Genomic DNA, 23,766 nt, shown 5'->3' with positions numbered 1-23,766 from the left:
TCCGCTCTGGTTGCCCGTGTGGGCTTACCGCAGTGCTTCTCCTGTTGCAGAGCCCGGGCTCTAGGGCGCTCGAGCTGCGGTAGTTGCGGTTTGCATGCTCTAAAGCGCAGGCTCGGGAGGTGTGGCGCGTGGGCCTAGTTGCTCCAAAGCACGTGGCATCTTCCTGGACCAAACCTGTGTCTCTTGCATTGGCAGGTGGATTGTTTACCACTGAGCCACAACGGAAGCCTGGCTCTTTATTTAAAAAAAAAAAAGTGTTGGTGAGAATTACAGAAATTGGGACCCTCGAATATTGCTAGTAGGAATGTAAAATGCTGGAGTTGTATGGAGAGCAGTGCACAGATTACAGAAAATTACCGTATGTCCTGGCACTTAGGTGCATCTACCCACCAGATTTGAAATCAGGATCTCCAGCAGATACTCATACATTATGGTTTATGGCAGAATTATTCACAGCAGTCAGCGGGTAGAAAGACCCTGTGTGCCCGTCCGTTGGTGAAATAGATAAGCGAAAGACAGTATCTAGATACAGGGGTGTACTATTCACCATGTAAAGGAATGAAGTTCCAGTGTGGGCTGCAAGGTGGACAGGCCTTGAAAACATGCCGAGTGAGATAAGCCAGATAGGAAAGGACAGATATTGCAGGACCCCGTGCACGAGCGCTGTTTGGAGGAGGCCGATTCCAAAACAGAAGCCAGGGCCGGGGGCAGGCGAGGAGGGGCTGCTGCATACATAATCCGCACAGGGTTCCTGCTGGCCCTGGCGGAAAGGTCCTGGAAACAGTCATGATGGCTGCTCCACGGGTGAGGCTCTTACAGATGCGCACACTGAGATGAGTGTCCTCGCTTCAGACACGGTCTTTCTCACAAATAAGAGCCAGACGGCATCTCAGCTGGCAGGTCTCTGACCTCGAGATGTGATTTCGTGTTTCCATCCCTGGTGGTCACAGCGCCGGCTGGGGAAGCTGCGAGCTCTGCTCTTGAGCAGCTGTCCTGACTGAGGAGAAGGACCGTGGTTTGCAGGGGCGTGTGCCTGGCAGCGCTGTGTGGATCTGCGGAGAAGCACCCACACCTGACCTGGTGATGGGACGTTCGGTTCTTCTCCTTTCTAGTGGGCTACTGGCGCGTTTCCACCCTGAGTTAGTGTTTAGCAGTGATTTTCCTAAATGTTACCTGAAGCAAGCTGGCCGTCAGTGATCTTGTGAGGCAGGTGGATCTGTGTTTTGCCAGATCTCTCACACACTGCTTTTGAAGCCCTGTAAAGTAAACTTGAGTAATAACCTTCAGATAGTAGCCTTTGTAATGGAGGCAGAGTGTTTGGACGCTTCGAACTTCCTCAGTCAGAGGAGCTGAACACGTGCCCGAGCCCTGAGCTCTGTGGGGCTTTCACACCTGCCTGGTGTGCTGGTGATTCTGTGTGTCACTGGCCGGCAGGGCCCCAGGGGTAGCTAATGCTTGCTTAAAGAGGCGCACAGCTGGGCATGAGGGCTGAGCAGGGCACGCTGCTCTCGTCAAGGCCCGGGAGGCTCGCCGGGGGTAGAATTCTCCCGGTGGGAGGTTTTCCCAGCCCAGCCCCCCCGCCCCCGCCACCCCCGCTCAGCTGAGATCTGACACCCAGCTTGCCTGGTTCCCAGGCCTTCAGACTGCCGATCGCGGGGCATCTCAGCCTCCATAATCTTGTGAGAACCTCCTCACTGGTCTAAATGCTACATTTCACGTGTGCATTCCATGATCTTATACATCCTTACAGAAACGTGAATCTCATGTATGTCAAGTTTATTTTTAACAACACATTTGAAATCTCACTTTAACTGGCAAAAACATAGGCTCTTACACGGTGCCAGCAGGAGAATTAGCTTCTGTTCCTTCATCCTTGGATCCATGGTTCTGTCTCTCTGGAGAGTCCTAACTGGTACATACTTAACTGAGTGCAAAGTTCCAGAGAATAGCAAGGAGCGCCTTCTTCAGTGAACAGTGTAGAGAAGTAGAGGACGGCAACAGACTAGGAAAGGCTAGATCCCTCTTCAGGAAGATTGTAGCTATCAAGGGGACTTTCCATGGAAGACTAAGCGCGGTAAAGGACAGAGACGGTGTGCACCTGACGGAAGTAGAAGAGATAAAGAAGAGGCGGCAAGATACACAGAAGCAGCTCTACAAAAAACCTCGTGACTGGGATAACTGCAACGGTGTGGTCACTCACCTAGAGCCAGACATCCTGGAGCGTAAAGTCAAGTAGGCCTTAGTAAGCATCACTACCAACAAAGTCAGTGGAGATAATGAAACTCCAGCTGAACTGTTTAAAATCCTTAAAGATGATGCTGTTAAAGTGTTGCACTCAATATAAAAGTGTTACAAATTAGGAAAACTCAGCAGTGGGCATGGAACTGGAAAGTGTCTGTTTTCATTCCAATCCCAAAGATGACAGTGCTGAAGAATGTTCAGACTGTTGTACAGTTGCACTCGTTTCACACGCTAGCAAGGTAGTGCTCAAAATCCTTTAAGCTAGGCTACAGCAGTAGGTGAACCAGGAACTTCCAGATGTACAAGCAGGATTTAGGAAAGGCAGAGGAACCAGAGACCAAATTGCAAATATTCGTTGGCTCATAGAGAAAGCCTACAGTAAAGCCTCTGTGCCGATTACAACAAACTGGGGAAAATTCTTAAAGAGATGGGAATACCAGACCACCTTACCTGTTTCCTGAGACTCCTCTATGTGGGTCAAGAAGCAACTGTTAGAACCGGACATGAAACAATGGTCTGGTTCTAAGTTGAAAAAGAAATATGTCAAGGCTGTGTATTGTCACCCTTGCAGAGTGATCACGTGATTGAAATGCCAGGCTGGGTATTTCACATGGTGAATCAACACTACCAGGAGCAATATTAACCTCAGATACGCAGATAACCATGTGAGTAGCAGAAAGTGAAGAGGAACTAAAGAGCCTCTTGATGAGAGCAAAAGCCTGGCGGGAAACTCAGCATTCAAAATACTAAGACCATGGCATCGAGTCCCATCACTTCATGGCAAATAGAAGGCAAGAAAGTGGAAACAGTGACAAATTTTCTTTTTTGGGGCTCTTAATATCACTGCACACGGTGATTACAATCAGGAAATAAAAGATGCTTATTCCTTGGAAGGAAAGATATGACAAATCTGGATAGCATATTAAAAAGTAGAGACCTCACTTTGCCAACAAAGGTCCATATAGTCAAAGCTATGGTTTTTCCAGTAGTCATGTATGGATGTGAGAGTTGGACCATAAAGAAGGCTGAGTGCTGAAGAACTGATGCGTTTGAATTTTCGTGCTGGAGAAGACTCTTGAGAGTCCCTTGGACAGCAAGGAGATCAAACCAGTCAATCCCAAAGGAAATCAACCCTGAATATTCATTAGAAGGACTGATGCTGAAGCTGAAGCTCCAGTACTTTGTCCACCTGATGCAAAGAGCCAACTCATTGGAAAAGACCCTGATGCTGGGAAAGATTGGAGGCGGGAGGAGAAGGGGAGGACAGAGGATGAGATGGATGGATGGCATCACCAACTCCATGGACATGAGTCTGAGCGAACTTCAGGAGATGGTGAAGAGCAGGGAGACCTGGCGTGCTACAGTTCATGGGCTCGCAGAGAGTGAGATATGGCTTAGCAACCAAAGAACGACCGCAGTTAGTACTTTAACAGAATTACTCTTCAGAGACAGGCATCAGAGTAGCCTTGTTTGGGGTGGATATTGCGGTTTTTTTGTTGTTTGTTTTTGATCGTGTGGCTTGTGGGAAATCTTAGTTCTCTGACCAGGGATTGAACCTGTGCCCCTTGCAGTGGAAGCTTGGAGTCTTATCCACTGGACCAAGGGAAGTCCCTAGGTGATGGGCATTGTTAAAGACGATTTTCAAGAAAAGATAATATCATGACTGTCATTTGTGAAATGAACAAAGAGCGGATATACATGGAGGTCAACCGTGTTGTAAGGAACCTGCAGCCTGTCACAAAACGGGCTTTTCCACTTGAGAAGCTTGTCCTGATAGAATCCATTTGTGTGTCTGAGAATCATTTGTTCTGCCATCGTTTCTACACGTTCAGCTGGTCAGGGACAGTGAAGGCCTGGAGTGAGAGCCCCAGGGTGCTCTGGAATCTGGGCTCCGAGTTGTGCACCGTTCACCACAGGAGGCATCCCACGCCCTTTTAGCTGTAAGTCTCCTTACAGAATATGAGTTCATAATGCTAAATTGGGCTACTTTTTCGTTTAATACTGAAATTTTTGAACACTTGTTTAAAAATGTTTTGTTGAGGAGGCTTTGTGAATTAAAGCCCCAGTGGTTACGTATTTGGTTTAACGTACTTCGATGACTTGATATGAAATGTGGTCTTTGCTCTAGGGGTCTGTTCTGAGGACAGTGGCCCTGGGACCAAGCGTGGGGCTCCTGGGACTCCTGTATTCCTGATATCTGACTTGGAAGCAGGCAGTGCTCGAGGTTCGGAGCCTGTGACCCCAAACGTTGGGCGAGAGTTGCTGCTCTAACCTGTTTTTCCCTGGGGGTAGCGCCCCACTTCACGCCAAAGCGGTAAATGCCGTGTACCCGCAGGCATATAGTCCTGTGATCTTGCTCCCTGAAGCGGTGGCGGGATCGTGGTGGTGTGACAGTGGGCACGGGGAACTGAAGTTCATGATGTGGGAGAGACAAGCCAGTCCTGAGCTGGAGCAGCTTCAGAACGGAGGGGCCCTTGGGTCCTTCCAGGGTCCCAGGCGCCACCGAGAGCCCTCCACTGAGGAGGGGGCGCCGCTGGCAGGGCGAGTCCTGCTGGGGCCTGTGGGCCGGAGGAGACGGAGCCCTGACGGGGCCTGGCCTCGGCTCAGGGAGGGTGCTGCCGGCCTAGGGGCGCGCTCTGCTGGCTCAGTGCCCCCGTGGGTGCTGACAGGGTCTGTCTTCCCCGGTTCCCACCCTTCCTCTTCGCTGGTGGAACGTGCCCTGCCTCTCTGACTGCTGTCCTGGTGGTGGTGGTGTACCGCGTGACCTGGGCCTCCCTGTCTGAACTCCGGGTCATAGACCCATGGCCGGTGGTGTTAACTTGTCAGCATCTAACCTGACCACACGTGTGATATTCTTCATTCTGTGCTCTGGGTGATGTGGAGCCTTAAAAATTGCCAGGTGTGGAGACAGACTGTCACTTAGCTGACTGGATTTTTTTTTTTTTTTTAATTTTGGCATCTTGACTCAGAAATGGTCGGGAAGGAGTTGTTGAGGAGTCAGTCTAGCCTTGTGGCACACCTCAGTCACTATGGTTCCTGCAAGAGTCCTTGAGGAAAAAGTGTCTGAGCCAAAGTGGGTGTGCTTGCTACCCTAGGTCGCGGTTAGTGACCAGTGTTCCTGAAAGAGACAGGGACTTGTGAGTGGATGTAGTTAAGTATGAGGCATGGAGGAGGATGTCAGGACGTAGGGTGCCGTAGTCTGAGGTCGTCTGATCAGCCTGGGTTAGGATCTCGAGAGCGGGGAGCCATACTGCTCGCACTCATGGGCCTAAACTGTTACCGCAGAACAGTAGACGCGGGGGCGAAAACCCGAGTGGTAGTCAGCGAGTGCCCACGCGTCAGCTGCGCTTTTCCTTCCCTGGCACCGAGCGTGCGTCTTCTGTCGGTGACACACCTCCACCGCAGCGTTTGCTGGTGTTGACGCAGTCCTGGTTTGTACAGTGACTTTAGGACACACGTAAATGAAGCTGTGGTTTGTCTTAGATGTTTGACTAGGACCTCAGGCACACTTGTGTGAGTTAATGTGCTAGTGTAGCAGAGCCAGCGCGCTAGTGTGAGAGGCTGGGGTGATGAGATTTGGAAGGTGAAGTGATAATACTAGAAATGCTGGTTGACTGCTGCTGCTGCTGCTAAGTCACGTCAGTCGTGTCCGACTCTGTGCGACCCCATAGACGGCAGCCCAACAGGCTCCCCCGTCCCTGGGATTCTCCAGGCAAGAACACTGAAGTGAGTTGCCATTTCCTTCTCCAATGCATGAAAGTAAAAAGTGAAAGTGAAGTCGCTCAGTCGTGTCCGACTCCTAGAGACCCCATGGACTGCAGCCCACCAGACTCCTCCATCCATGGGAGTTTCCAGGCAAGATAACTGGAGTGGGATGCCATTGCCTTCTCCGACTGGTTGACTAGGTACGTGTTTCACACTGTTAGAAAAGCCCTCATAGGGACTTCCCCAGTGGCTAAGAATCCGCCTTTCAGGGCAGGGGGTGCAGATTCAGTTTCTGGTCGGGCAACTGAGATCCCACGTGGTGCAAAAACTGAGCCTACCCCACTGCTAGAGAGTCTGTGCACTGCAGCTAGAGGCCCCGCCCCACAACGTTAGCTCCCTCATGATGTAAGTTGATGCTGTGGCGGCTCCAGAGAATGTGCCCTGGTGAGAATGCCAGCCAGGCCTTTCCTGGTGAGCAGTGGGCGGGGGTTTAGAAGTCCTCATCTCAGAGAGTGCTGACCTTGTGCTTGTATGGGGAGCTTGGCACGTCACTGTGGGCCAAGCCTAGGAGGCGGTGCTCGGGGCCGCTCCTGGACCTGCACTCTCAGGTCCGTCTCCGGGATTGTCCCCTGTCCTCATGTGCGTAGGGCACCTGAGGGGCAGTGTGGAGTGGCAGGCACACCTTTGAAGGAGCACTGGGGGGGACGGGGCGTGTTGGGGGCAGTGTTGGCGGGTCAGCGGGTTGTCCTGCCTGGGACATCCTGGTGCCCTTTTCTCCTTCCAGTCCAGGCTCGTCATCTCCTGGAGCAGAGTTTGTCTCACTCCGTAGCTGAGGTCACTGCCCTTGAAGTGCCCACGCAGCTCGGCAGTGTGCTGCTCTCGCTCATGTGTCTCCTGCGTCTTCTCGGGCCTCCCAGTGTCCTCTTGAAGCCTTCTGGGAGCTCTTGCCTGCTGCGTTTCCCCTGGGTGCAGTAAATGGGACATCAGAGCAGCAGCCTGTTGGCTGACACCATCACAGCGGAAGGCTTGCTTGGAGCACACAGGCTGTATGATCAGTGGACCCCGGGTTTCAAGTTGCATAAACCCCGAGGACTCAGCGCAGGCTGCGCCCCCGCGTGGCCGGCACGGGGGCAGTTCCTTGGTTGAGGGGCTGCCCTCGGGCTGGCGGCAGAGGTGGAGGTGGCCCGGCTTCCTGCTCCTCCCCGCCCCGGCCCCGTGTCCCCAGGCCCCGCCCACCTTCTCTGGCAGCCCCTTGCTGTCCTCACTGGCCCTGCCCACAGTCTGGGCTGGGTCACTCTGTTTTCCTGATGGCCCTGCCTGCTTGTGGCTCTGCTTTTATGGCCAGTTGACTGCTCAGCTTCAAAGGTGAGGAGAGCAGTGACTCCAGGTTTGTGTGGGGGGGAGTCTAGCTTTTGATTTCCCACCTGAGAAACAGTGTCCCTGGGGGAAGGAGTCCATGCAGCACGTGGAACCGTGATGTGCACTGACCATGCTGGGTTTGAGGACAGAAGGAAGGGGATGTGCTGCGAGTATCCCTTCTTCTAGAAAGGCTCTGGGAGAGACTCCTGGGCTGGTGGGTGTCCTCTCCGCGCCCGGTCCCAGGCCCTGGGGACACTTTAACTCTGTAGGGTTTTTCAGAGCAGTTTGTGTCTACAGAAGTCCGTGGAGACGGTGCTGGGAGAGGGTGAGAGAAAGCAGGTGCTGCCAGTGAGGGTTCTGGAGGCGCTGCTCCTTGGGGCAGAGTCCAGGGTTGCTTTGGTTTTGCTTTTTCTTTGCTGTTTTCTAGAAACAAGCGTCCCGCGCTCCAATCCCAGAGAACATGATGTATAAAAGCGTAGCTCTTAGCGGTTGCCAGTGTGAAGCCGGTGGCACCCTCTGGGCTGGCCCTGGCCGTGACCCCTCTTGCCTGTTGACTGGTGCGCGCAGGGGCGCATGTCCTGCAGGACAGGAATGCTCTTGGAAGCAGAACTGACCGGAAGGTCAACAGTGAACGTTTTCCTCCAAAATGGAAATGGCCTTTTGAGTTTGAAGGTCGTTTGCCCCTGGAAAGATGACAGTAAGTGAATATGAAGAAAAGAAAGTCATTTGTGAGCCGCCCTCCAGGAGAGGCCTTCTGATCTGTGTGTGCCTTGCGTTTGTGCCTCTGCTCTGCTGGGGAGTCTGTTTGGGAAGACGGGCTGTAGGGGTGTTAGCCTGGCTCTCGCCGCCGAGTGGGGTTAGCCTGCACTGCTGAGTTCTGTTGCTGGAGTTCCAGCCCGTCCTGTTAATACTCTGTGTTGATGGCATACTTTCCAAGATGGTTAGGCCAGCTTACTGTCACTACTCTTTTGAAAGGATTGGGAGGGATTCTTGTTCATTTTTTACTAAGAAAGACAGAATGATTTCATCACATCCCCCCAAATCCTTGCAGTTATTTAAATAGGGAAGAACTTTTATCTTTACAGTAAGGCTTCCTGTAGGAGATACCTCTTCATTTATTCTGATTTTCTTTGTCTCAGTAAAATTTTTCTCATTTAGATCCTGTTTCTGTTAACTTTTGCAACAGTGGCTGCAGTTACATTTGGAAACTCCTTCAGGAAAGTGAATTGGCAAAAGTCATAAAAGTGCTTTTATACTTTTGACTCAGTAATCCCATTCTTAAACAGTTAATCCCATTCTTAATCTCAGTAATCCCATTCTTAAACATCTTGGGTTAAAATGGACAGAAACCTTTCCCCTGAGTAAGAATTTGACCTTTCATTGACTTCCTACCCCTTTGCCTGGGAACCCTGTTGAAGGCACATGAGCGCCTCTGTTGTGGGAAGCTTGCTTGTGGTCATGTGTCTGGCTTCGTGATGGCATCTGATGGGTGGGGAGGGGCTGGGCGTACCCGATGGGCCCCCAGCCTTGGGCTTCATGGAGCACAGTGGCTCCTGTGCTGGACGTGTCTCTTGTGGGGAGCCCCCAGGAATGAGGGCTCTCAGAGTCGAGGTGTTGAGGCCAGGCCGCTTCCCTGTGCCTGGGCTGCCTGCTGTGTGAACTGGCCATTGGTCCTCAGCTCCGTGTGGCTGGCAAGGGTCTCAGGAGCCTGAGCTCCTACAAGACCTCCACCCAGCGGGCATTGCGGTGTCCCAGAAAAGGACCCCATGGGTGGAAGCTCAGAGGTATTGTCTAGGGCACTGTTTTCCCTAGAGTTTTGGTATGTCAAACAGAAGGTAGGAACGACTGTTTAAATGCTTAGTGCAGTCAGAGAAATACCAGACACTGAGACAGTGGCTGACCAGTACTATGGGAGAGACAGTTCCGGCCTGTGTGCAGGGCCACACGAGCTTGGAGGGGCCTCCCGGACGCGCCTCAGGTGGGTCCCCAGGCCTGTGATGGGGTGTGCAGGGAGGAAAGGCACTCGGGGCCGCCTGCCACCTGTGAGCAGAACCGAGAGGAGGGAACGCGAGCTGTCTTGGGGGCAGCGAGGGTGGGGCGTGCTTCTTATGTTGTCTTTCTGATGTTAGGAAAGAGCGCTTGATGCAAAGTGAAACTTACTGAACTCTGAGAATCGGTGTATTTCTTTGCAAAGTCATCTTTTCAGTCCTTTCCTTAACCTGCCCTTTGCATCTGAAGCGTGTCCCAGCCATCACACTCTGATCTCGGCCCCTATTCAGCCTCAGACCTCCTGGTGAGACGCTTCAACTTTGGTCAAAGCAGTCCCTTGGGAGGCCGGCGGGGCTGGCAGTCTCATGGGTGTTTGGAGATGCTGGGCCTGAACCTCTCACTGCAGGTAGGAAAAGCCAACGCCAGCCTGGATGTGATGGAGAAAACGCTACAGGAAGCAGGCCTGGCGTGACTCGTCTAGTCCCACTCCTGACTAGCACGGGTGGGTGCTGTGTAGAAGGAACTGGGGGGTTGAGACAGCCTGCCCCGGGCTCGGCTGTGGGGCCTGCTCACCACCTCCAGTTTGCCTCCCATCCCCACACTGAGCAGAGCTGCGGAGAGCCTTGCTTTCAGGGGCACGGGGCCCTCCCTCTAACCCTGCCCTGCAGGCGCTGACCGTTCTAGCCCTTGCCATTTCCTTTCGTGGAGCACAGCTGGCAGCCAGCGTCTGGAAACGGGGTGCGCAGTGGCCGGCTCTGAGTTCCTGCCGCGCTCGCTGCCTTCTGGACTCCGCTGTGTACTCGGCTCTGCACTCGGTGCAGGTTGGAACCAGCACGCCGGCATTCACTGAGCGCTGCCTGGGCTCTCATCATTGTCCTGTGCGTTTTTCTCATCCATGCCTGACACCCTTTCTCCGACCTAAGAGCTGTTTCTCCTTCTCCCAGCAGAGGGGTTGGCCGGCGCGTCCGAGGTCACAGCGCTGGGGAGTGTGGGGCCAGGAATCCCCTTCTTGAGTCACGGCCCTGTGGCAGGCAGTGCCGTCAGCCTCAGCCTTCAGGAAGCCAGGCAGGTGAAGCAGAGACCAAAGGCAGCTTTGCTCAGGCCCCATCTGGAGCATCTTGTCTTCCCAGACTGGAAGGACACCACACCCTCCCGCTCGGTCCCGTGTAAGCCCCGAGGTCCCTGCTCCACTGACGGTGGGAGGTGGACGCCGCCCCTGCTGGTTCCTGGTCGTCTCCATCCGGCCTTTCCGGTGTCTCCTGAGGAGGGGCCAGGGCTCGGGGTCCCCAGAAGGCATGGGGTCCTTTCTGAGGACGCTGCTGCCTCTGGAGGCGGCGGCAGCCTCAGCCCTCCCAGGGGGTCAGCGCCGAGGGGTGCTCCTCGCGGTCCTCATGTGCGGCCCCGACACCGGTCCAGGATCAGAACCGCTGCCCTCCTGCCACCGCTCTCCCCCTGAAGGCCTCTGAGGCACTCCCGAGGACCACAAGGCCTGTGCCCATAAGGAAAGTGATCAGGGGTCAGGCTGAGGCAGGGGGTTGAGCGTCAGCGGGGCCTCTTCCATGCTGTCTGGTCCAGGCTCCGGAAGACTTCCTGAAGGGCTTTCTGGGGAAAGATGGTCTCGAGCTGCAGAGTCAAATGCTGTTGCTGCCAGTATTTGATAACTCTGTACTGGGCACTGGGGATAGAGAATAAAACGGTCTGGACAGAAATTGTTAGGAAAAGAGAGACGAATGTCACACATTAAAATGTCAAGTCCGCGCGGCCACTTGCAGGAGGGTTTCTGGCTCTGCTGGGCCTCATCGCCGCACAGGCTCTTCCCCAGGGCGGAGCTCAGCTCTGGGCGCAGTGGTCGCAGCCCCTGGGTTGTGGCTCAGGGCTCAGTTGCTCCACCGCACGTGGGATCTTCCTGGGCCAGGGATGGAAACTGTGCCCCCTCCACTGGCCGGTGGATTCTTAACCCCTGGCCCACCAGGGACACCCGTGAGGGTTTTTTAGAGAATGCAGACTGCACAGCCCACGTGGTTGAGCCGCAGAGGCAGGACCGCGGGTGCCGAGGGCCAGCTGTGAGGTTGTCCGCGGCCTCCAGCTGCATGCGGGGTCCCTGCTCCGGAGACGGATAGGCGGCGGCAGGGGTAGACAGCGGTGGGGAGAGGCGGACTGCTCCACGGTGGACGAAGGGCTCACCGCGAGGAGGCCTGTGTGAGCAGCACTCAGGCTCACCCACGCCGCCCCAGCGTCCCGGCGGCGCGCACTCCTGCAGGCTCCTCCGGGTGCTCCCTGACGTGCTCCTGGCCCGGGTCCCGTGCTGAGCCTGCGCTCCATCCAGGCCCCGGGTGCAGCGGAGAGCCGTCCGGAAGGCTGGGGCGCGGAGCTCCCAGGCCGCGTCAGTGCATGTGCCAAGAGAGGGGCTCCCCTCGGCAGTTCCGTCCTGCTCACATGCCTTCTCCTTCCTTCCAGCTTGAAGGATGACCTCGAGGAAGAAAGTGCTGCTGAAGGTGATCATCCTGGGAGACTCTGGGTGAGTGTCCCTGCACGTGAGCGGACACCCTGGTGGTGCTCTCACGCTGGTCTCCGTGGGGCCGGGTCTCCCTGCCGTGGGGCCCTTGGTCCCCAGTTTGGAGAAAATGGTGGCTGTTTGAACTCAGTGATACTTTGACGCGATTCCTTTTTCCTAGCTGGTGAGAGGAGGGAAGAGAGTTTTCATGTGGATTTGCTGCCGTGGGCAGCGTGCCATGCCCATGCTGGAGGTTTGGGGCACGCGTGTGGCACAGGCAGAGCTCCGAGACACTGCAGGCGCTTACAGACCACCTGCGCAGCGTCAGTGTCGCGGTGAAGCGAGCCGCGTGAGCTTTCTGGTTTCCGGGGCGTAGGAGAGTCGTGTTCGCACTATGCTGTCACCACTTACGTGTGCAGTAACCGTGTGTCTGAAGAGCATCGTACATACTGCACTTTAAAAGTAATTTACTGCCGGAAAATGCTAACCATCCCCTGACCCTTCAGTGAGTCTTCATGTTTTTGCGGTAGTAACATCAAAGATCACTGATCACAGATCATAACAGAGTAATGATGGGAGTTAGAACTACTGCGAGAATTATCAAAAGGTGACACAGACACGAAGGGAGCAAACGTCACTGGAAAAGTGGTACCACCTGACTAGCTTGGCACAGGGCTGCCACAGACGTGCAGTCTGCAAGAAAGGGAAAACGCAAGCGGAAGGCAGTTTCTGCAGAGTGCCTGAAAGTGAGGCGTGCCTGCACCCGCCTCTGGCTGGGCCTGCGTCTCCACTGACCAAGTAACTGACTAGTTCTGTGATCGCTGGGAAGACTCGAGGCGGGTGCGGCTGAGGTTTTTGGACTTGGCATCTGAAGTGACCCTTGAAAGCTTAGACTGGAGGCGACATGCTTTTAAAAATCATATAATAATGCAAGTGTGCCTTCTATGCCAAAGTTTTTTTTAAAAGGCACTGATTTTCCTACCCTGGCTGGCTTCCTTAATCACCTGAGAAGCCTTTAAAAGTGAGCGTCCGCCGCGAGCCGCGGACCCGCGCTGGCTGGCATCCGTGCCTCCACACACACGCTCCGTCCGTCTCCGCTCTCCCTGGACCTCCTCCCGCGCTCGCGCGCTCCGGTTCCTCTGCTCCACTGTCAGGATTGAAAGTGCTGCTTTTCGGCCCGTTACGCAGACTTGCCTGAAGACAGACTTCCTGTGTGTTCCGCTGGAGATTCGGGCGCAGCTGCCCGGGTGGGGAGCACGGCCCTGGGCTGTGCTCCCAGGTCCTCTGCGGGTGGAGCGAGTGTTCGCCTGTGTGGAAAGGAAGGTGTTACCTGCCTGTCCTGCTGCCTCGTCACCCGAAGAGTCGCCCCAGTCTCTTGCTGAGTTCTCTTACTGAAACACACCTCTGGGGAGCCTGCTTTGGTGGACTCTGATTTGGCGGAATATTGGTGCTTTTTCTGCTTCAGATTTTAAACTTGGTTTGGGCTTCCCCCATAGCTCAGTCGGTAAAGAATCTGCCTGCAATGCAGGAGACCCAGGTTGGGTTCCTGGGTCAGGAAGATCCTCTGAAGAAGGAAATGGCTATCCACTCTAGTAATTCTTGCCTGGAAAATGCCACGGACAGAGGAGCCTGGCGGGCTACAGTCCATGGGGTCACAGGAGTCGGACACGACTTAGCAACTAAGCCAACGGCAGCAGACTGGCTGGCTGTGTGAATGTCTGCTGGGAGCCAGTGGCTTCCTCTGGCCACTACTCTCTTGGACTGAATAACCACCACCAAACGGAGAGACCCAAGACGGCAGAGACACTTGGGGACAAGTGGAGGGGTCTTCTGCTGGAGCTTCTTTTAGAAGGAGAGCGTTGGCCGGCCTCTTTCTAAGGAGAGAAATGGAAACATGAGGCTCTGCCGGCTGCACCAGAGCTTAGAAGCGCTTCTCTGGACCTGACCCCGCCAGTAGCCCATGTCCGTCCCGGGTGAGCGCGCATCCGCACTGGGTGACCTGGAGGCCTCGCCCCACTGGGAGGGGCAGGCCTTGTTCTCCTGCGAGACAGACAGTCCTTCCAGACTGCACACGTCGGAGTTGGTGTGCAGTGCCAACCTGCCTGACTTATTGTGGTTTTTCTCCAATTTCAGAGTCGGGAAGACCTCACTCATGAACCAGTACGTGAACAAGAAGTTTAGTAACCAGTACAAAGCCACAATCGGGGCCGACTTCCTGACGAAGGAGGTGATGGTGGATGACAGACTAGTGACCATGCAGGTGAGCGCCTCCCCTCTGCCGGCCCAGCCCGGTCGTCCGGTCTGAGTGCCTGCCTCTGTCTTGGCGCCGCCGTCCCTTTCAGATCTCAGGGTTGTGTTCATGGGCAGCTCACTTCCAGCGGCCTGCCAGATACAGCATGGGACACCGAGGGCGTCCTCAGCACCGCGAGGCACACCAGCAATTTTCCTTTTTTCCCCAAAGTTCGAATTTAGCTGGCCTCCCTGGGTTTTGTTGTTTTGGTCAGTTTTTTGCTATAAAGTTGGCAGCTTACAGGTCCTGACTTGTGTCTCCAAAATGTGTGAGTCGCGCCTCTCTCAGCACCCTTGCCTGGGCTTCAGGCGGAAAAACCCTTGCCTCTCGCCCGGGTCCTTCCGGCGGCCGTCACAGTGGCCTTCCTGGCTTCTGATCTGCGCTTTCCGTGGCCCTTTGAGGTGTGTTTCTGTTCAGCCGGTCTGGCTTCTTCACGTAGCACCTTAATCTGATTTCAGGGGCTTCCCTTTCAACACTTGGGATAAACACGATTCCTTCACGTGGCTCCTTAGGAGGCTTCACGTTCTGGGGCTTCCCTGGCGGTCCAGTGGTTCTGACCACGCGTCCACTGTAGGGCGTGGGCCTGATCCCTGGGAAGGAGCTAAGCTCCCGCCAGCCTCGTGTGCTCACTCGGGGCTCTGCCCGCCAGGCCCTCCCGCCCCAGCCTCGGGCATCCGGAAGCCCCAGCTGTGGGCCCAGCTGTGGTGTGTGGGAGCCGCTGCCGCCACAGCACTTGAGCCTGTTCTCTGCCCTGAGTGCTGCCCAGGGGAGACCACGCCGTGTGGTCCTGGCCAACACCCTGCTCCCTGAGACGTCTGGACGGTACAGGCTGTGGTGGGAGCGTGTCCCGTGCTCCCGGGGCACGCGCTCCTCCAGGTGGGGCCGACGTGGCTCCCGCCCACTGCGTCAGACACGCAGCGGCATGCGGGAGTGGGCAGGTTCCAAGGTGCAGACCTCCGGTTGTGCGGTAAACAGGCGGTAGGGGGTGGGTGCTCTCCAGGTGGCAGAATTGTAAGCGCTGGATGTTGTGGTGCAGCTCGTGTGACGAACATACAAACCCAGGGCGGCACACGTGAGACAGACACAGCGTTGTACTCGGCGAGGCCCCCGTGTGCGTGCGACTGAGGCCTGAGGAAGCCACGCTCGAGGGAAAGGACTTCTGGACAGCGGTGCAGACAGCGGGAGCTGGTGGCAAGCTTGGGCTCCTGCCGCGGTGGTGCGTGGATTCACAGCAGGGCCTGGCGTTCTGCCCATCCTCAGGACAAGAGTGGCCTACACAGGGTGGGCTCCGAAACTGAGACCCCATTGGACACAGACACACAGGGCTCCTGGGGTCTTGGAGGTTGTGGAAACGGGACCCCAGGCCTCAGCCCCCGGAAGGGCTACAGCTGGCCTGTGGGGTGCAGGTTGGGGCTCTGCTGCCCTGCCCCTGGTGGGGGCCACCCTGTCTCGCTGTGCACGTCTCTGGTCCGCAGGGCACGGAGAGCTTTGTCTGCAGGATCTGACATAAACCTCTGCCACCACTCCTGGTGAGGACAAAGATAAGACCACCCTGTTGGAAGATGCACAACTTCCGGTCAGAAGATGAGCCCTTGAAGAAGTAGTGTGCCACAGAAAGTGCTCAGAGACTGGAGGCTTCTGGACGAGGGATGGAGACTGTGAGGAAGAGGGCCCCTGAGAGATGGGATGTGGGCAGCCGAGAAAACGGAGACAGACTGCACAGGCCAAGCTCAGGTTAAACTCAGTAAGGGAACAGTGAGCTTTAGGATTGAGCTGAGCAGATCACCTCAAAGAAAACTGGAATGCCAGAAAGCAGAATCCTCAGAGCACTTGGGGAGAGGAGATGGGTGCAGGAACAGCAGGTGGACAGGTGAGCTCTTGGCCTTGCGGCCGAGGGCTGCGTTCAGGTCCTGGGCTCAGATGCTGCCTGGAGACCCCCGCGTCCCAGAGCAGGAGCAGACAGACAGCGGTGGTTCTAATAGCCACGAGGGCTTGCAGAAGGGAGGCCCAGCCCCTCCCGGCTCGGCGCCAGTCTGATGAAGCCCCACAGCTCAGATCTTAAGAGTTTCTGAAATCAGTGCACCCGCTGAGAACCCAGGGCACTGAGCAGTCTGGAAACAGCGCGAAAGAAAATGTGGTCCTCGGGTTGAAACAGAAGGCTGGTGCTCAGGCTTCTGCAGCCAGCTTAAAAGACTGGAAGTAAATGAAAACACCATCTCCGGACAAAGGCATCCTCATTCCATGTCTTAAGAAATCCTCCCCTATTTTTATGCGCCTTCAGCAGCATGCCAAAAAAAGAGAGAGGATTCACAAAGGGCAACACAGTGGAGACCAATGGAAACCTCCCTGGCGGTTCAGAGTGGTTTTTGTATTGAAAGAAATCAAGCCATCTTGTCTATCTGCAGAGAAGCTAAGCAGGTGGCATGGGTCAGTAGGGTTGCTGAAAATGAAGCACGGTAACCCAGAATTAGAAATTAGAGAGTGTTTAGCAGATGGGATACAGCAGATGAGGGCCGAAAGGTAGGAGAGTGACGGGAAGGGAGAAAAGGCAGAAACAGGACTCGGTGAGCAGCGCAGACTTTTCATCGTCTCTGAAGAGCGAGAAGGTCAAAGATGAGTATTTGCTAGGAAGTTTTCATGGTAGATGTGGTACAAATCCACGGATTCAGGGGAGCCCACATTCCAAGGAAAAGACTGGAAAAACCACATTGAAAGAAAAATCCATTCGAGATAAACTTGAAAGCAGCGAGAGGAACAAGAATGACTAGGAAGTGCAGCGGTGAGGCTGCTCGAGGCTGCAGTGAGTCCGGCGGCTGCCGCTTGTTCTCTGGGCAGGCTGCTCTGCCCTCGAGGTGCCCGGCTGCGAGGAGGAGGGTGCGCCTCCCTCGACTTGGTGCAGAAAGCCTCAGAGCCGCACTCTAGGCAGGGGGGAAGGTCCGCAACGCTATTGCAGCTTGCTGGTGTGACAGAAACGGGAGTCCCCTAACGCGCCCTGTGCCGCTGGGCTGTCCTCGTGTGGGCTCGCTCTCTCCGGGCAGACACTGGTCCGGTTTTGTGCAGGAGGCCGTCCTCCCTGACCCGGCCGTCCGTGTGGTGCCGGCAGGTTGGCGTGTTGGCCAGTGCAACGGGTCTCAGGAGGCCAGGCCGGCTGCACGGAGGCTGGGCCGCCTCCTGCAGAGGCTGGTTCGTTAGATGAGACGGGTGGCTCAGCCCACACTCCGTGTTGACCTAAAGCCCAGCCCTTGAGTCCTGGCCGGCACTGTGGACGTAGTTTTTACTTGGGCTGTGAGGATGTTCAGTCTCTTGCCGTCCTGAAGCTAAGTGCTTCCTGCAGACAGACAGACAGAGGGTCCAGCAGGTGGCGACTGCTGTCAGCTGGAGGTAACTGCGTGCCTTCTGCCCCGGCACTGGGGCCTGTCCTGGGGACACTGGTCGTCCCTCCCGGCCACCCGGGCCCTGCTGGGGTCTGGGGCATCCAGGAGGTGCAGCCTGCATCCCGGCGGGGCAGCGCGTGGTCAGAAGCTCTGAGAGCCGGGTGCCGCTGTGCCCTCGGTCAGCACCTGCCCTCCGTGCCGAGTCCTCCCCGCCTTTGCCTTCATTGTTCTCTCCCTCCCCTTCCCCTCCTCACACAGCGCTTTTCTTTGTCTCTTGAGATATGATAAAAAGAAGGGTGTTTTAAGGTGAATGTTACATACAGTAAAATACATAGATGTAAAGGAACGTACGACTCGGGGGTCCCGTGCTGGCCTAGTAGTTAGGGCCTGTGCTTTCACTGCTGAGGCCCTGGTTCAGTCCCTGGCTGGGGAACTACAATCCTGCCGGCCTCACGGTGTGGCCAAATAAAGTAAACGTGCCCTGAGCAGACGCTCCCTGCGGGGAGCTCCCCAAGTGCGGAACGCCTAGGTTTTCGGTGTAGCTTTTCCTTACGTACCTCCCTGTGTGACCTCCACCTGGATCAGGACCCAGGCTTGGGTCCCTGGGCTTCGGGCACATGCACCCAGCTGCTGTCGGTCAGCGTGCTCCACACACTCCCCAAGTCCTGAGGTGCTAGTCTCGGGGTAGCCCTGCCGTCCCCAGCGCCCCCGTCCAGGGCTGCGCCCCCAGGAGTGACGGTGTGTCTTGGGCAGATTTGGGACACGGCGGGACAGGAGCGGTTCCAGTCCCTGGGCGTGGCCTTCTACAGAGGCGCCGACTGCTGCGTCCTGGTGTTCGACGTGACCGCCCCCAACACGTTCAAGACCCTTGACAGCTGGAGAGACGAGTTTCTCATCCAGGCCAGTCCCCGGGACCCCGAGAACTTCCCCTTTGTCGTGCTGGGAAACAAGATTGACCTCGAAAACAGACAGGTGCGTGCTGGCGATGGCGGGGTCCTTGGTGGGGGGCTGCCTTTTAAAGGGGGTGGCGCCAGTGTTCAGGTTTGACTGGTAAAGAACCGCGTGCCCCGAGGTTCACCCCATCTTTCTGTCTGCGTGTGATTCCTGCAGGGGAAGGGTGCAATTAACTGGGGGGCACCTGGTCGCCCTGGGGTGGCGCCTGGCTCCCCAGGAGCAGAGCGGGGAGGGTGTGTGGGGTCGGAGCGCCCTGTGGAGCGGCCCCCTGCCAGCCCTCCTGGCTCCGGTCCGGGATTGACCTCTAGGCCCTGTGGGACCTTAGTCTCCAGGCTGTGGGGCAGACTTACCCTTGGTCTGGCTCATGCACTGCTGAGCTGAGGACACCCCTGGGCGGAGGTCAGGGCCGCGGGGCCCCAGAGGGCCTGCCCAGCGCCCTGCTCTCTCGCCTGGGCCTCCTGCTCTGAGGTGCCCTGTGCACGTGGAGGGTCTGTGCTGAGCGCCTCGTGGCTCTGGGGGTGCACAGGGGCACCATCTGCAGGCCGGCTGCCCTTGGGGACTGGGGCCCAGGAGGCCCCTTGAGATCCCCACACCGCCCGCACGGCCATGACTCGGGCTTGTGGGCGCCTCTGCCTCTGACCCGGGAGGAGGGTTCAGTTGCCCTCAGCTGTCATCCTTAAGCTGCGGGGCCCCCCCAGATCCCACGGGTCGGGAGGTGCTTTGGGCTTTGAGTAAAACTGCTCTGGCTTCCTTTCCAGTAGCATCTCTCTGGGGAGTGTAGACAAAGTTATTCTTAAGTTTAGCTGAGTTTATTTTTGACCAGTCACTCGATTCCTAAGTGAATTGGTTCTTGTCTCGTTCCTGAAAACAGGCTTGGGTGGGGAGTGAGGAAACAGGACGTGGCTGGGTTGGGGGCTCTGGGGCCTGGGTGTATCAGGCCAGGGGCCCAGGCAGGTGCGTTGAGCAGTCACAGGAGGGGCTGTAGACCTGGAGACCAAGCTCCCAGGCCTGTCCTGGGCCGGGGGACCCTGCGGCCCCAGGAGCGGCAGGCACTTCCTCCCGGGCTGGCCGCCGCCTCCCTTCACAAGCTGCTTCCAAGTGCAGCTCAGGGTTGCGGGCTGAGGGGAAAGCCCAGCTGTACTGTGCTTAGCTGGCGCGGGGCTGGTGGGTGGTGGCCAGCCCGGGGTTCTTCCGGTGGGATTCCTGCTCTTCCTGGCACCTGCGCCCTGCCTCTCCCTTCAGGTGGCCACCAAGCGGGCACAGGCCTGGTGCTACAGCAAAAACAACATTCCCTACTTCGAGACCAGCGCCAAGGAGGCCATCAACGTGGAGCAGGCCTTCCAGACGATTGCCCGGAACGCGCTCAAGCAGGTTGGTGTCTGCAGCATCGGCGCCTCCGGTTTCGGACCCTCGGCCTGCACCTCTCCCCGCGGGCTCTCTGTGCAGCCATCAGCGCCTCCGGGTCCGGAGCCCCGGCCTGGCCGCCTCGGCCTGCACCTCTCCCCGCAGGCTCTATGTGCAGCCAGAGGCGGTGGCGGGCCTTTGAGAGCAGCCCTGTCCCGCCGTCCTTAGGTCAGCTCCACAGGGCCACTGAGGCCGCCTCGTGTGGGGCTGCCCTGCTCGGCACGCTCCTCCCGTTTGAGGTACATTTGAGTTTGAAGCCCAGCTCTGCTGCCCGTCTTGGGATCTGGTCTAGTTTTTAAATCCTGTCTGAGCTGTACGGTGAGATTGCCTGCTTCCAGGGCGTTTGTGAAGATTCAGTGAGGTGTACCAACTTTTGGAATTATCCTAAACGATCCTCATAAAGGTTAACCCAAAAGGCTCTAGGAATCGTCTTCCTTAGGTAAGGTTTTCCTGCGTTTTCTCTGTGTTTATTCAAATGTTGCCCCTCCCCCCAAACACCAGTGGCATCTGGTTGGCATGTGCCAGGTGAAGGCTCTCCTGGCCCCACAGCGGCGGGGCAGCGCTTTCCTCCCGAACACTCTTGCCCCTAGAGCTGGAGTCGCGGGAGTGAGACTGTCCGACTGGTAAGGTGGCCCCCGGCTGTCCCTGGGGACAGTGGTGACCCTCGGTCCCGGCACCACGGTGGCGACCCCGGCACAGTGCCCACACTCTGCAGACGGGCCCTCGCCCGGGCCTCAGCCGTGCACAGAGGTGGGGGGTGAGCTGTGTGTGGCGGGCCTTTTTCTCAGCCCCTCTGGCCACGGTGAGGAACCTGCCGGTGGGTGTGCCTTTCCCTCTGTGGGGCGCACGCTGCCCGCGTCGGGCCCTCCCCGCGTCGGCCTGCCTGCAGTCCGCATGCTCCCTGCGCAGCCTCTGCCCTCGCTGGTGGTGTCCTCCTCCTCGGCTGTGTTTGGTTCGTTATCCATTTAAACTAAGACTTTCACTCCAGGTGCAACCTTTTCCTCCCTCGTCCTCTCCCCACCACCCACCCCGCAAAAAATAAACCTTCCTGAGGTTCTAACTGAACCGCACGACAGCTGTGTCAGCCAGCACCGGGCCCCTGACAGACTCCACAGACCGCGTGGCTCACGGACACACTTTTATTTCCTGTCGGTTTCGGGGCCACAGTCTGCAGTCGAGGGGCCAGCAAGTCCGATCTCTGCTGAGGCCTCTGTTAAGACAGAAAGCAGATGAGCGCTGGTCAGGGCTGGGAGCAGCGGGCGGGACAGGCCGCCACTGCTGGAGCCGGCTCGCCTCCGGGCCGGGAAGGTCCTGATGGCGCTGACCAGTGAGCAGACCAGGCCACACGCGCACATGCTCACTTCTCAGGGAGAGGACCTCCTTAAAATACAGGTAGTCCTGGGCGCGGTCGCTTGTACAGCACCTGTGAACAGAGTGGTTTCCCCAGAGGACCTCGACCCGCGGGTGCTTCATGTCTAAGGGACAGGTGAATTTTTTCCCTAGGAAGTAGGAAGCTGCCCCTTGCTGGAAACACGTTAATTCAGCCCCAGTCCCCGTGAAGTGACCCCAGTCCCTGTCCTGTGGGGCCCACAGTGAGGGAGTTGTCCTGGGCGGGCCCGGCGTGTGCAGCCTTGGGGGCAAGCTCTCCTGAAGGCCTGGAAGAGATGGCAGACAGACCTGGATCCAAGAGAGATGCGCGGGGCGAGCTCGCGGGGTGTGTGAGGGCCGGGGCCCCAGACCCTGCCTTCATCAGGCGCTGGCAGAAGGTCCCAGAGCGGGCACATGCGGGCGGAGGGCATCAGCCTATCCCTCCTGCCCCTGCCCCGCAGCGTCCCTCGTCGCCCGCCTGGCCCCTCCGCTGCGGGGCCCGCCCCCGGCCCGCAGTCACCACCTCTCTCCCTGCCCAGGAAACGGAAGTGGAGCTGTACAACGAGTTCCCCGAGCCCATCAAACTGGACAAGAACGACCGCACCAAGCCCTCGGCCGAGGGCTGCAGTTGCTGAAGAGGCAGAGAGCAGAGCGCACAGTCCTTCGCGACCGAGAACACACGTACAGGCCTTCTTCCACGAGCCCCTCCTCCACACAGACAGTCATCTCTCGCCCAGCTGCCCGGAGAGCCCAGCACACCGCCGACCCCCGCACACGCCCCACAGGCCCAGCGCCCGCCCCGCGGGCTCCACGGCAGCAGCACTGCCGGCTGCGCTCACCCGCCTGGGGTGGAGTCTGCGCTGGAAGCTTTTCCTTTTGTCCACTGGAGAGAGAACTGTTTACAGTTAATCTGTGTCTAATTAGTTCTGATTTTTTTAACCGTCTTGTGGTCTTTTTACCCACCCCCTCCTGTGAAGGCCACCATGTGGGAAGGCTGGTGCCCTGCGCTCCATCACAGGCTCACACCCAGTCTGATCAGGCTGAGTTTTGTATGTACCTGTTAATGCTTGTTACTTTTAACTAATCAGATCTTTTTACAGTATCCATTTATTATGTAATGCTTCGTAGAAAAGAATCTTATAGTACATGTTAATATATGCAACCAATTAAAATGTATAAATCAGTGTAAGAAATTCTTGGGTTACGTGTGTAAGTCCTGTGATGCAGGCGTAGAGACCGAGGGCTGAACCTGGTCTGGACCGCAGCGTGTTCAGCATCTCGAGGTGAGAAGCGCAGCAGGAGGCAGTATTCTGTACAGTAGACACGAGAATCATTACGCCTTTTATCAAGACTTCAGAGCCAAACGCTTTGCACCTCTCCAGGGGAGACTGTCCAGCTCCCTCTGCACCTAAATTTTCCAAGAGGCCATTTGCATAATACTTTGCTGTGTGCAATGGAGAAACAGCTGTTTCACAAATTAAAACTCTCATTTTCCCTTTTTTTCTTCCCTGCTCCACACTTTAAAACTCCCCTGTTAGATTCGCATCCACATCCAAGAGGGAGAGGAGGCCTCCCAGACCTGTCCTAGCGACGGTACCTTTGTTCTAGAAGGCGCTCCTCTTGGGGTGTGGCGTCCTCCGTGAGCACACCTTCCCCCGCCCCCCGACTCCCCAGTGGAGCCCCTGAGCCCCCGCTTCCTGGCGGGGCCACCCCCACCCCCTGCACTGTAGCCTGCTTCACAGAGCTCCCCTCCAAGGGCCTGCGTCCCAGGGTGTGGGCCAGGTTCTTCTGTAAGAGACGAACGTGATGCCAATAAAATGTACCGAGAACAAAGACCACCTGTCTTCGCCCCATCTTTTCCTCCAGGCCTGGGCTCGGGCAGCCATGCAGCTGGTCGCCCTCACGGCGCTTTCTCTCGAGCGGCAGCCGCCGGCACAGTCCGCGGGCCTCCTCCGTCCAGCCCCTCAGCACCGGCCCCTGGTGTGTGCCGTCTGTGTTTCTGATCAGAGTGGCGGGGGGGGCGGGGACCCCGGCTGGAGAGCGCTGTCCCTGCAGAGGCGGGGCTGTGAGCAGCAAGCGTGAGCGGCTTTTGGGTTTGTGGTGGTTTAGCCCACGTGGTTGCTGACACGCGGCCCTTGTGTGGTTCTGGGTTTCTGACTCTTGACAGGACAGGAGGGTTCGGCAGCAGGGCCCGCGTTCCAGCACAGATGAGCCACGCTGGGATGGCAGATGCCGTGAGGATCAGTGTTACGAAACGGCCACGTGTCGGTCGGTGGGAGGGTGGAGGATGGCAGGACCGCGCCTGGGGCTCTACGCACCCCACGTCTCAGGTCCCCGGCGGGTTGCTTCTTCCGGCCACTCTGGGCTCACCCCCTGGATGCTCATGACCACGACAGCACCCGTTGGGCACATGGCTCCCTGTGCTCTGGCCCCGCCTCCTGGGCTGGGTGTTGGGGGCCCAGCGGCCTCCCCTGGTGCCGGGTGGTGGTGAGTGGACCCCGAGGGGTGCTTACCTCACAAACCAGGCTGTAGCCCTCTGGTCCTGACCGTGAACAAGTCGGGGAAATGGACTTGAACCTCTGACCTCA

General features: G+C 57.1%; 1 protein-coding gene across 5 annotated transcripts in view; it reads left to right on the top strand.

Annotated features, from left to right (window-relative positions):
• The window catches only part of RAB7A (RAB7A, member RAS oncogene family), a 47,428-nt gene extending 24,415 nt beyond the window's left edge, over positions 1 to 23,013 (top strand). For 3 of the 5 annotated variants that reach the window (XM_010818001.1, XM_005223170.4, XM_059879583.1), the window contains exons 2-6: positions 11,752 to 11,812; positions 13,922 to 14,048; positions 18,206 to 18,424; positions 19,649 to 19,777; positions 21,718 to 23,013. In XM_010818001.1, coding sequence (XP_010816303.1) covers positions 11,760 to 11,812; positions 13,922 to 14,048; positions 18,206 to 18,424; positions 19,649 to 19,777; positions 21,718 to 21,813 — 624 coding nt within the window. In that variant the 5' untranslated portion in view covers positions 11,752 to 11,759 and the 3' untranslated portion in view covers positions 21,814 to 23,013. 5 annotated transcript variants of the gene reach the window in all.
• Positions 23,014 to 23,766: the final 753 nt, after the last annotated feature.

This window comes from Bos taurus, chromosome 22, assembly GCF_002263795.3.
Source record: "Bos taurus isolate L1 Dominette 01449 registration number 42190680 breed Hereford chromosome 22, ARS-UCD2.0, whole genome shotgun sequence".
In the NCBI taxonomy this organism is placed as follows: Eukaryota; Metazoa; Chordata; class Mammalia; order Artiodactyla; family Bovidae; genus Bos; species Bos taurus.
The sequence above is the reverse complement of the archived record's forward strand: the minus strand, read 5'-3'. Positions and strand labels throughout refer to the sequence as shown.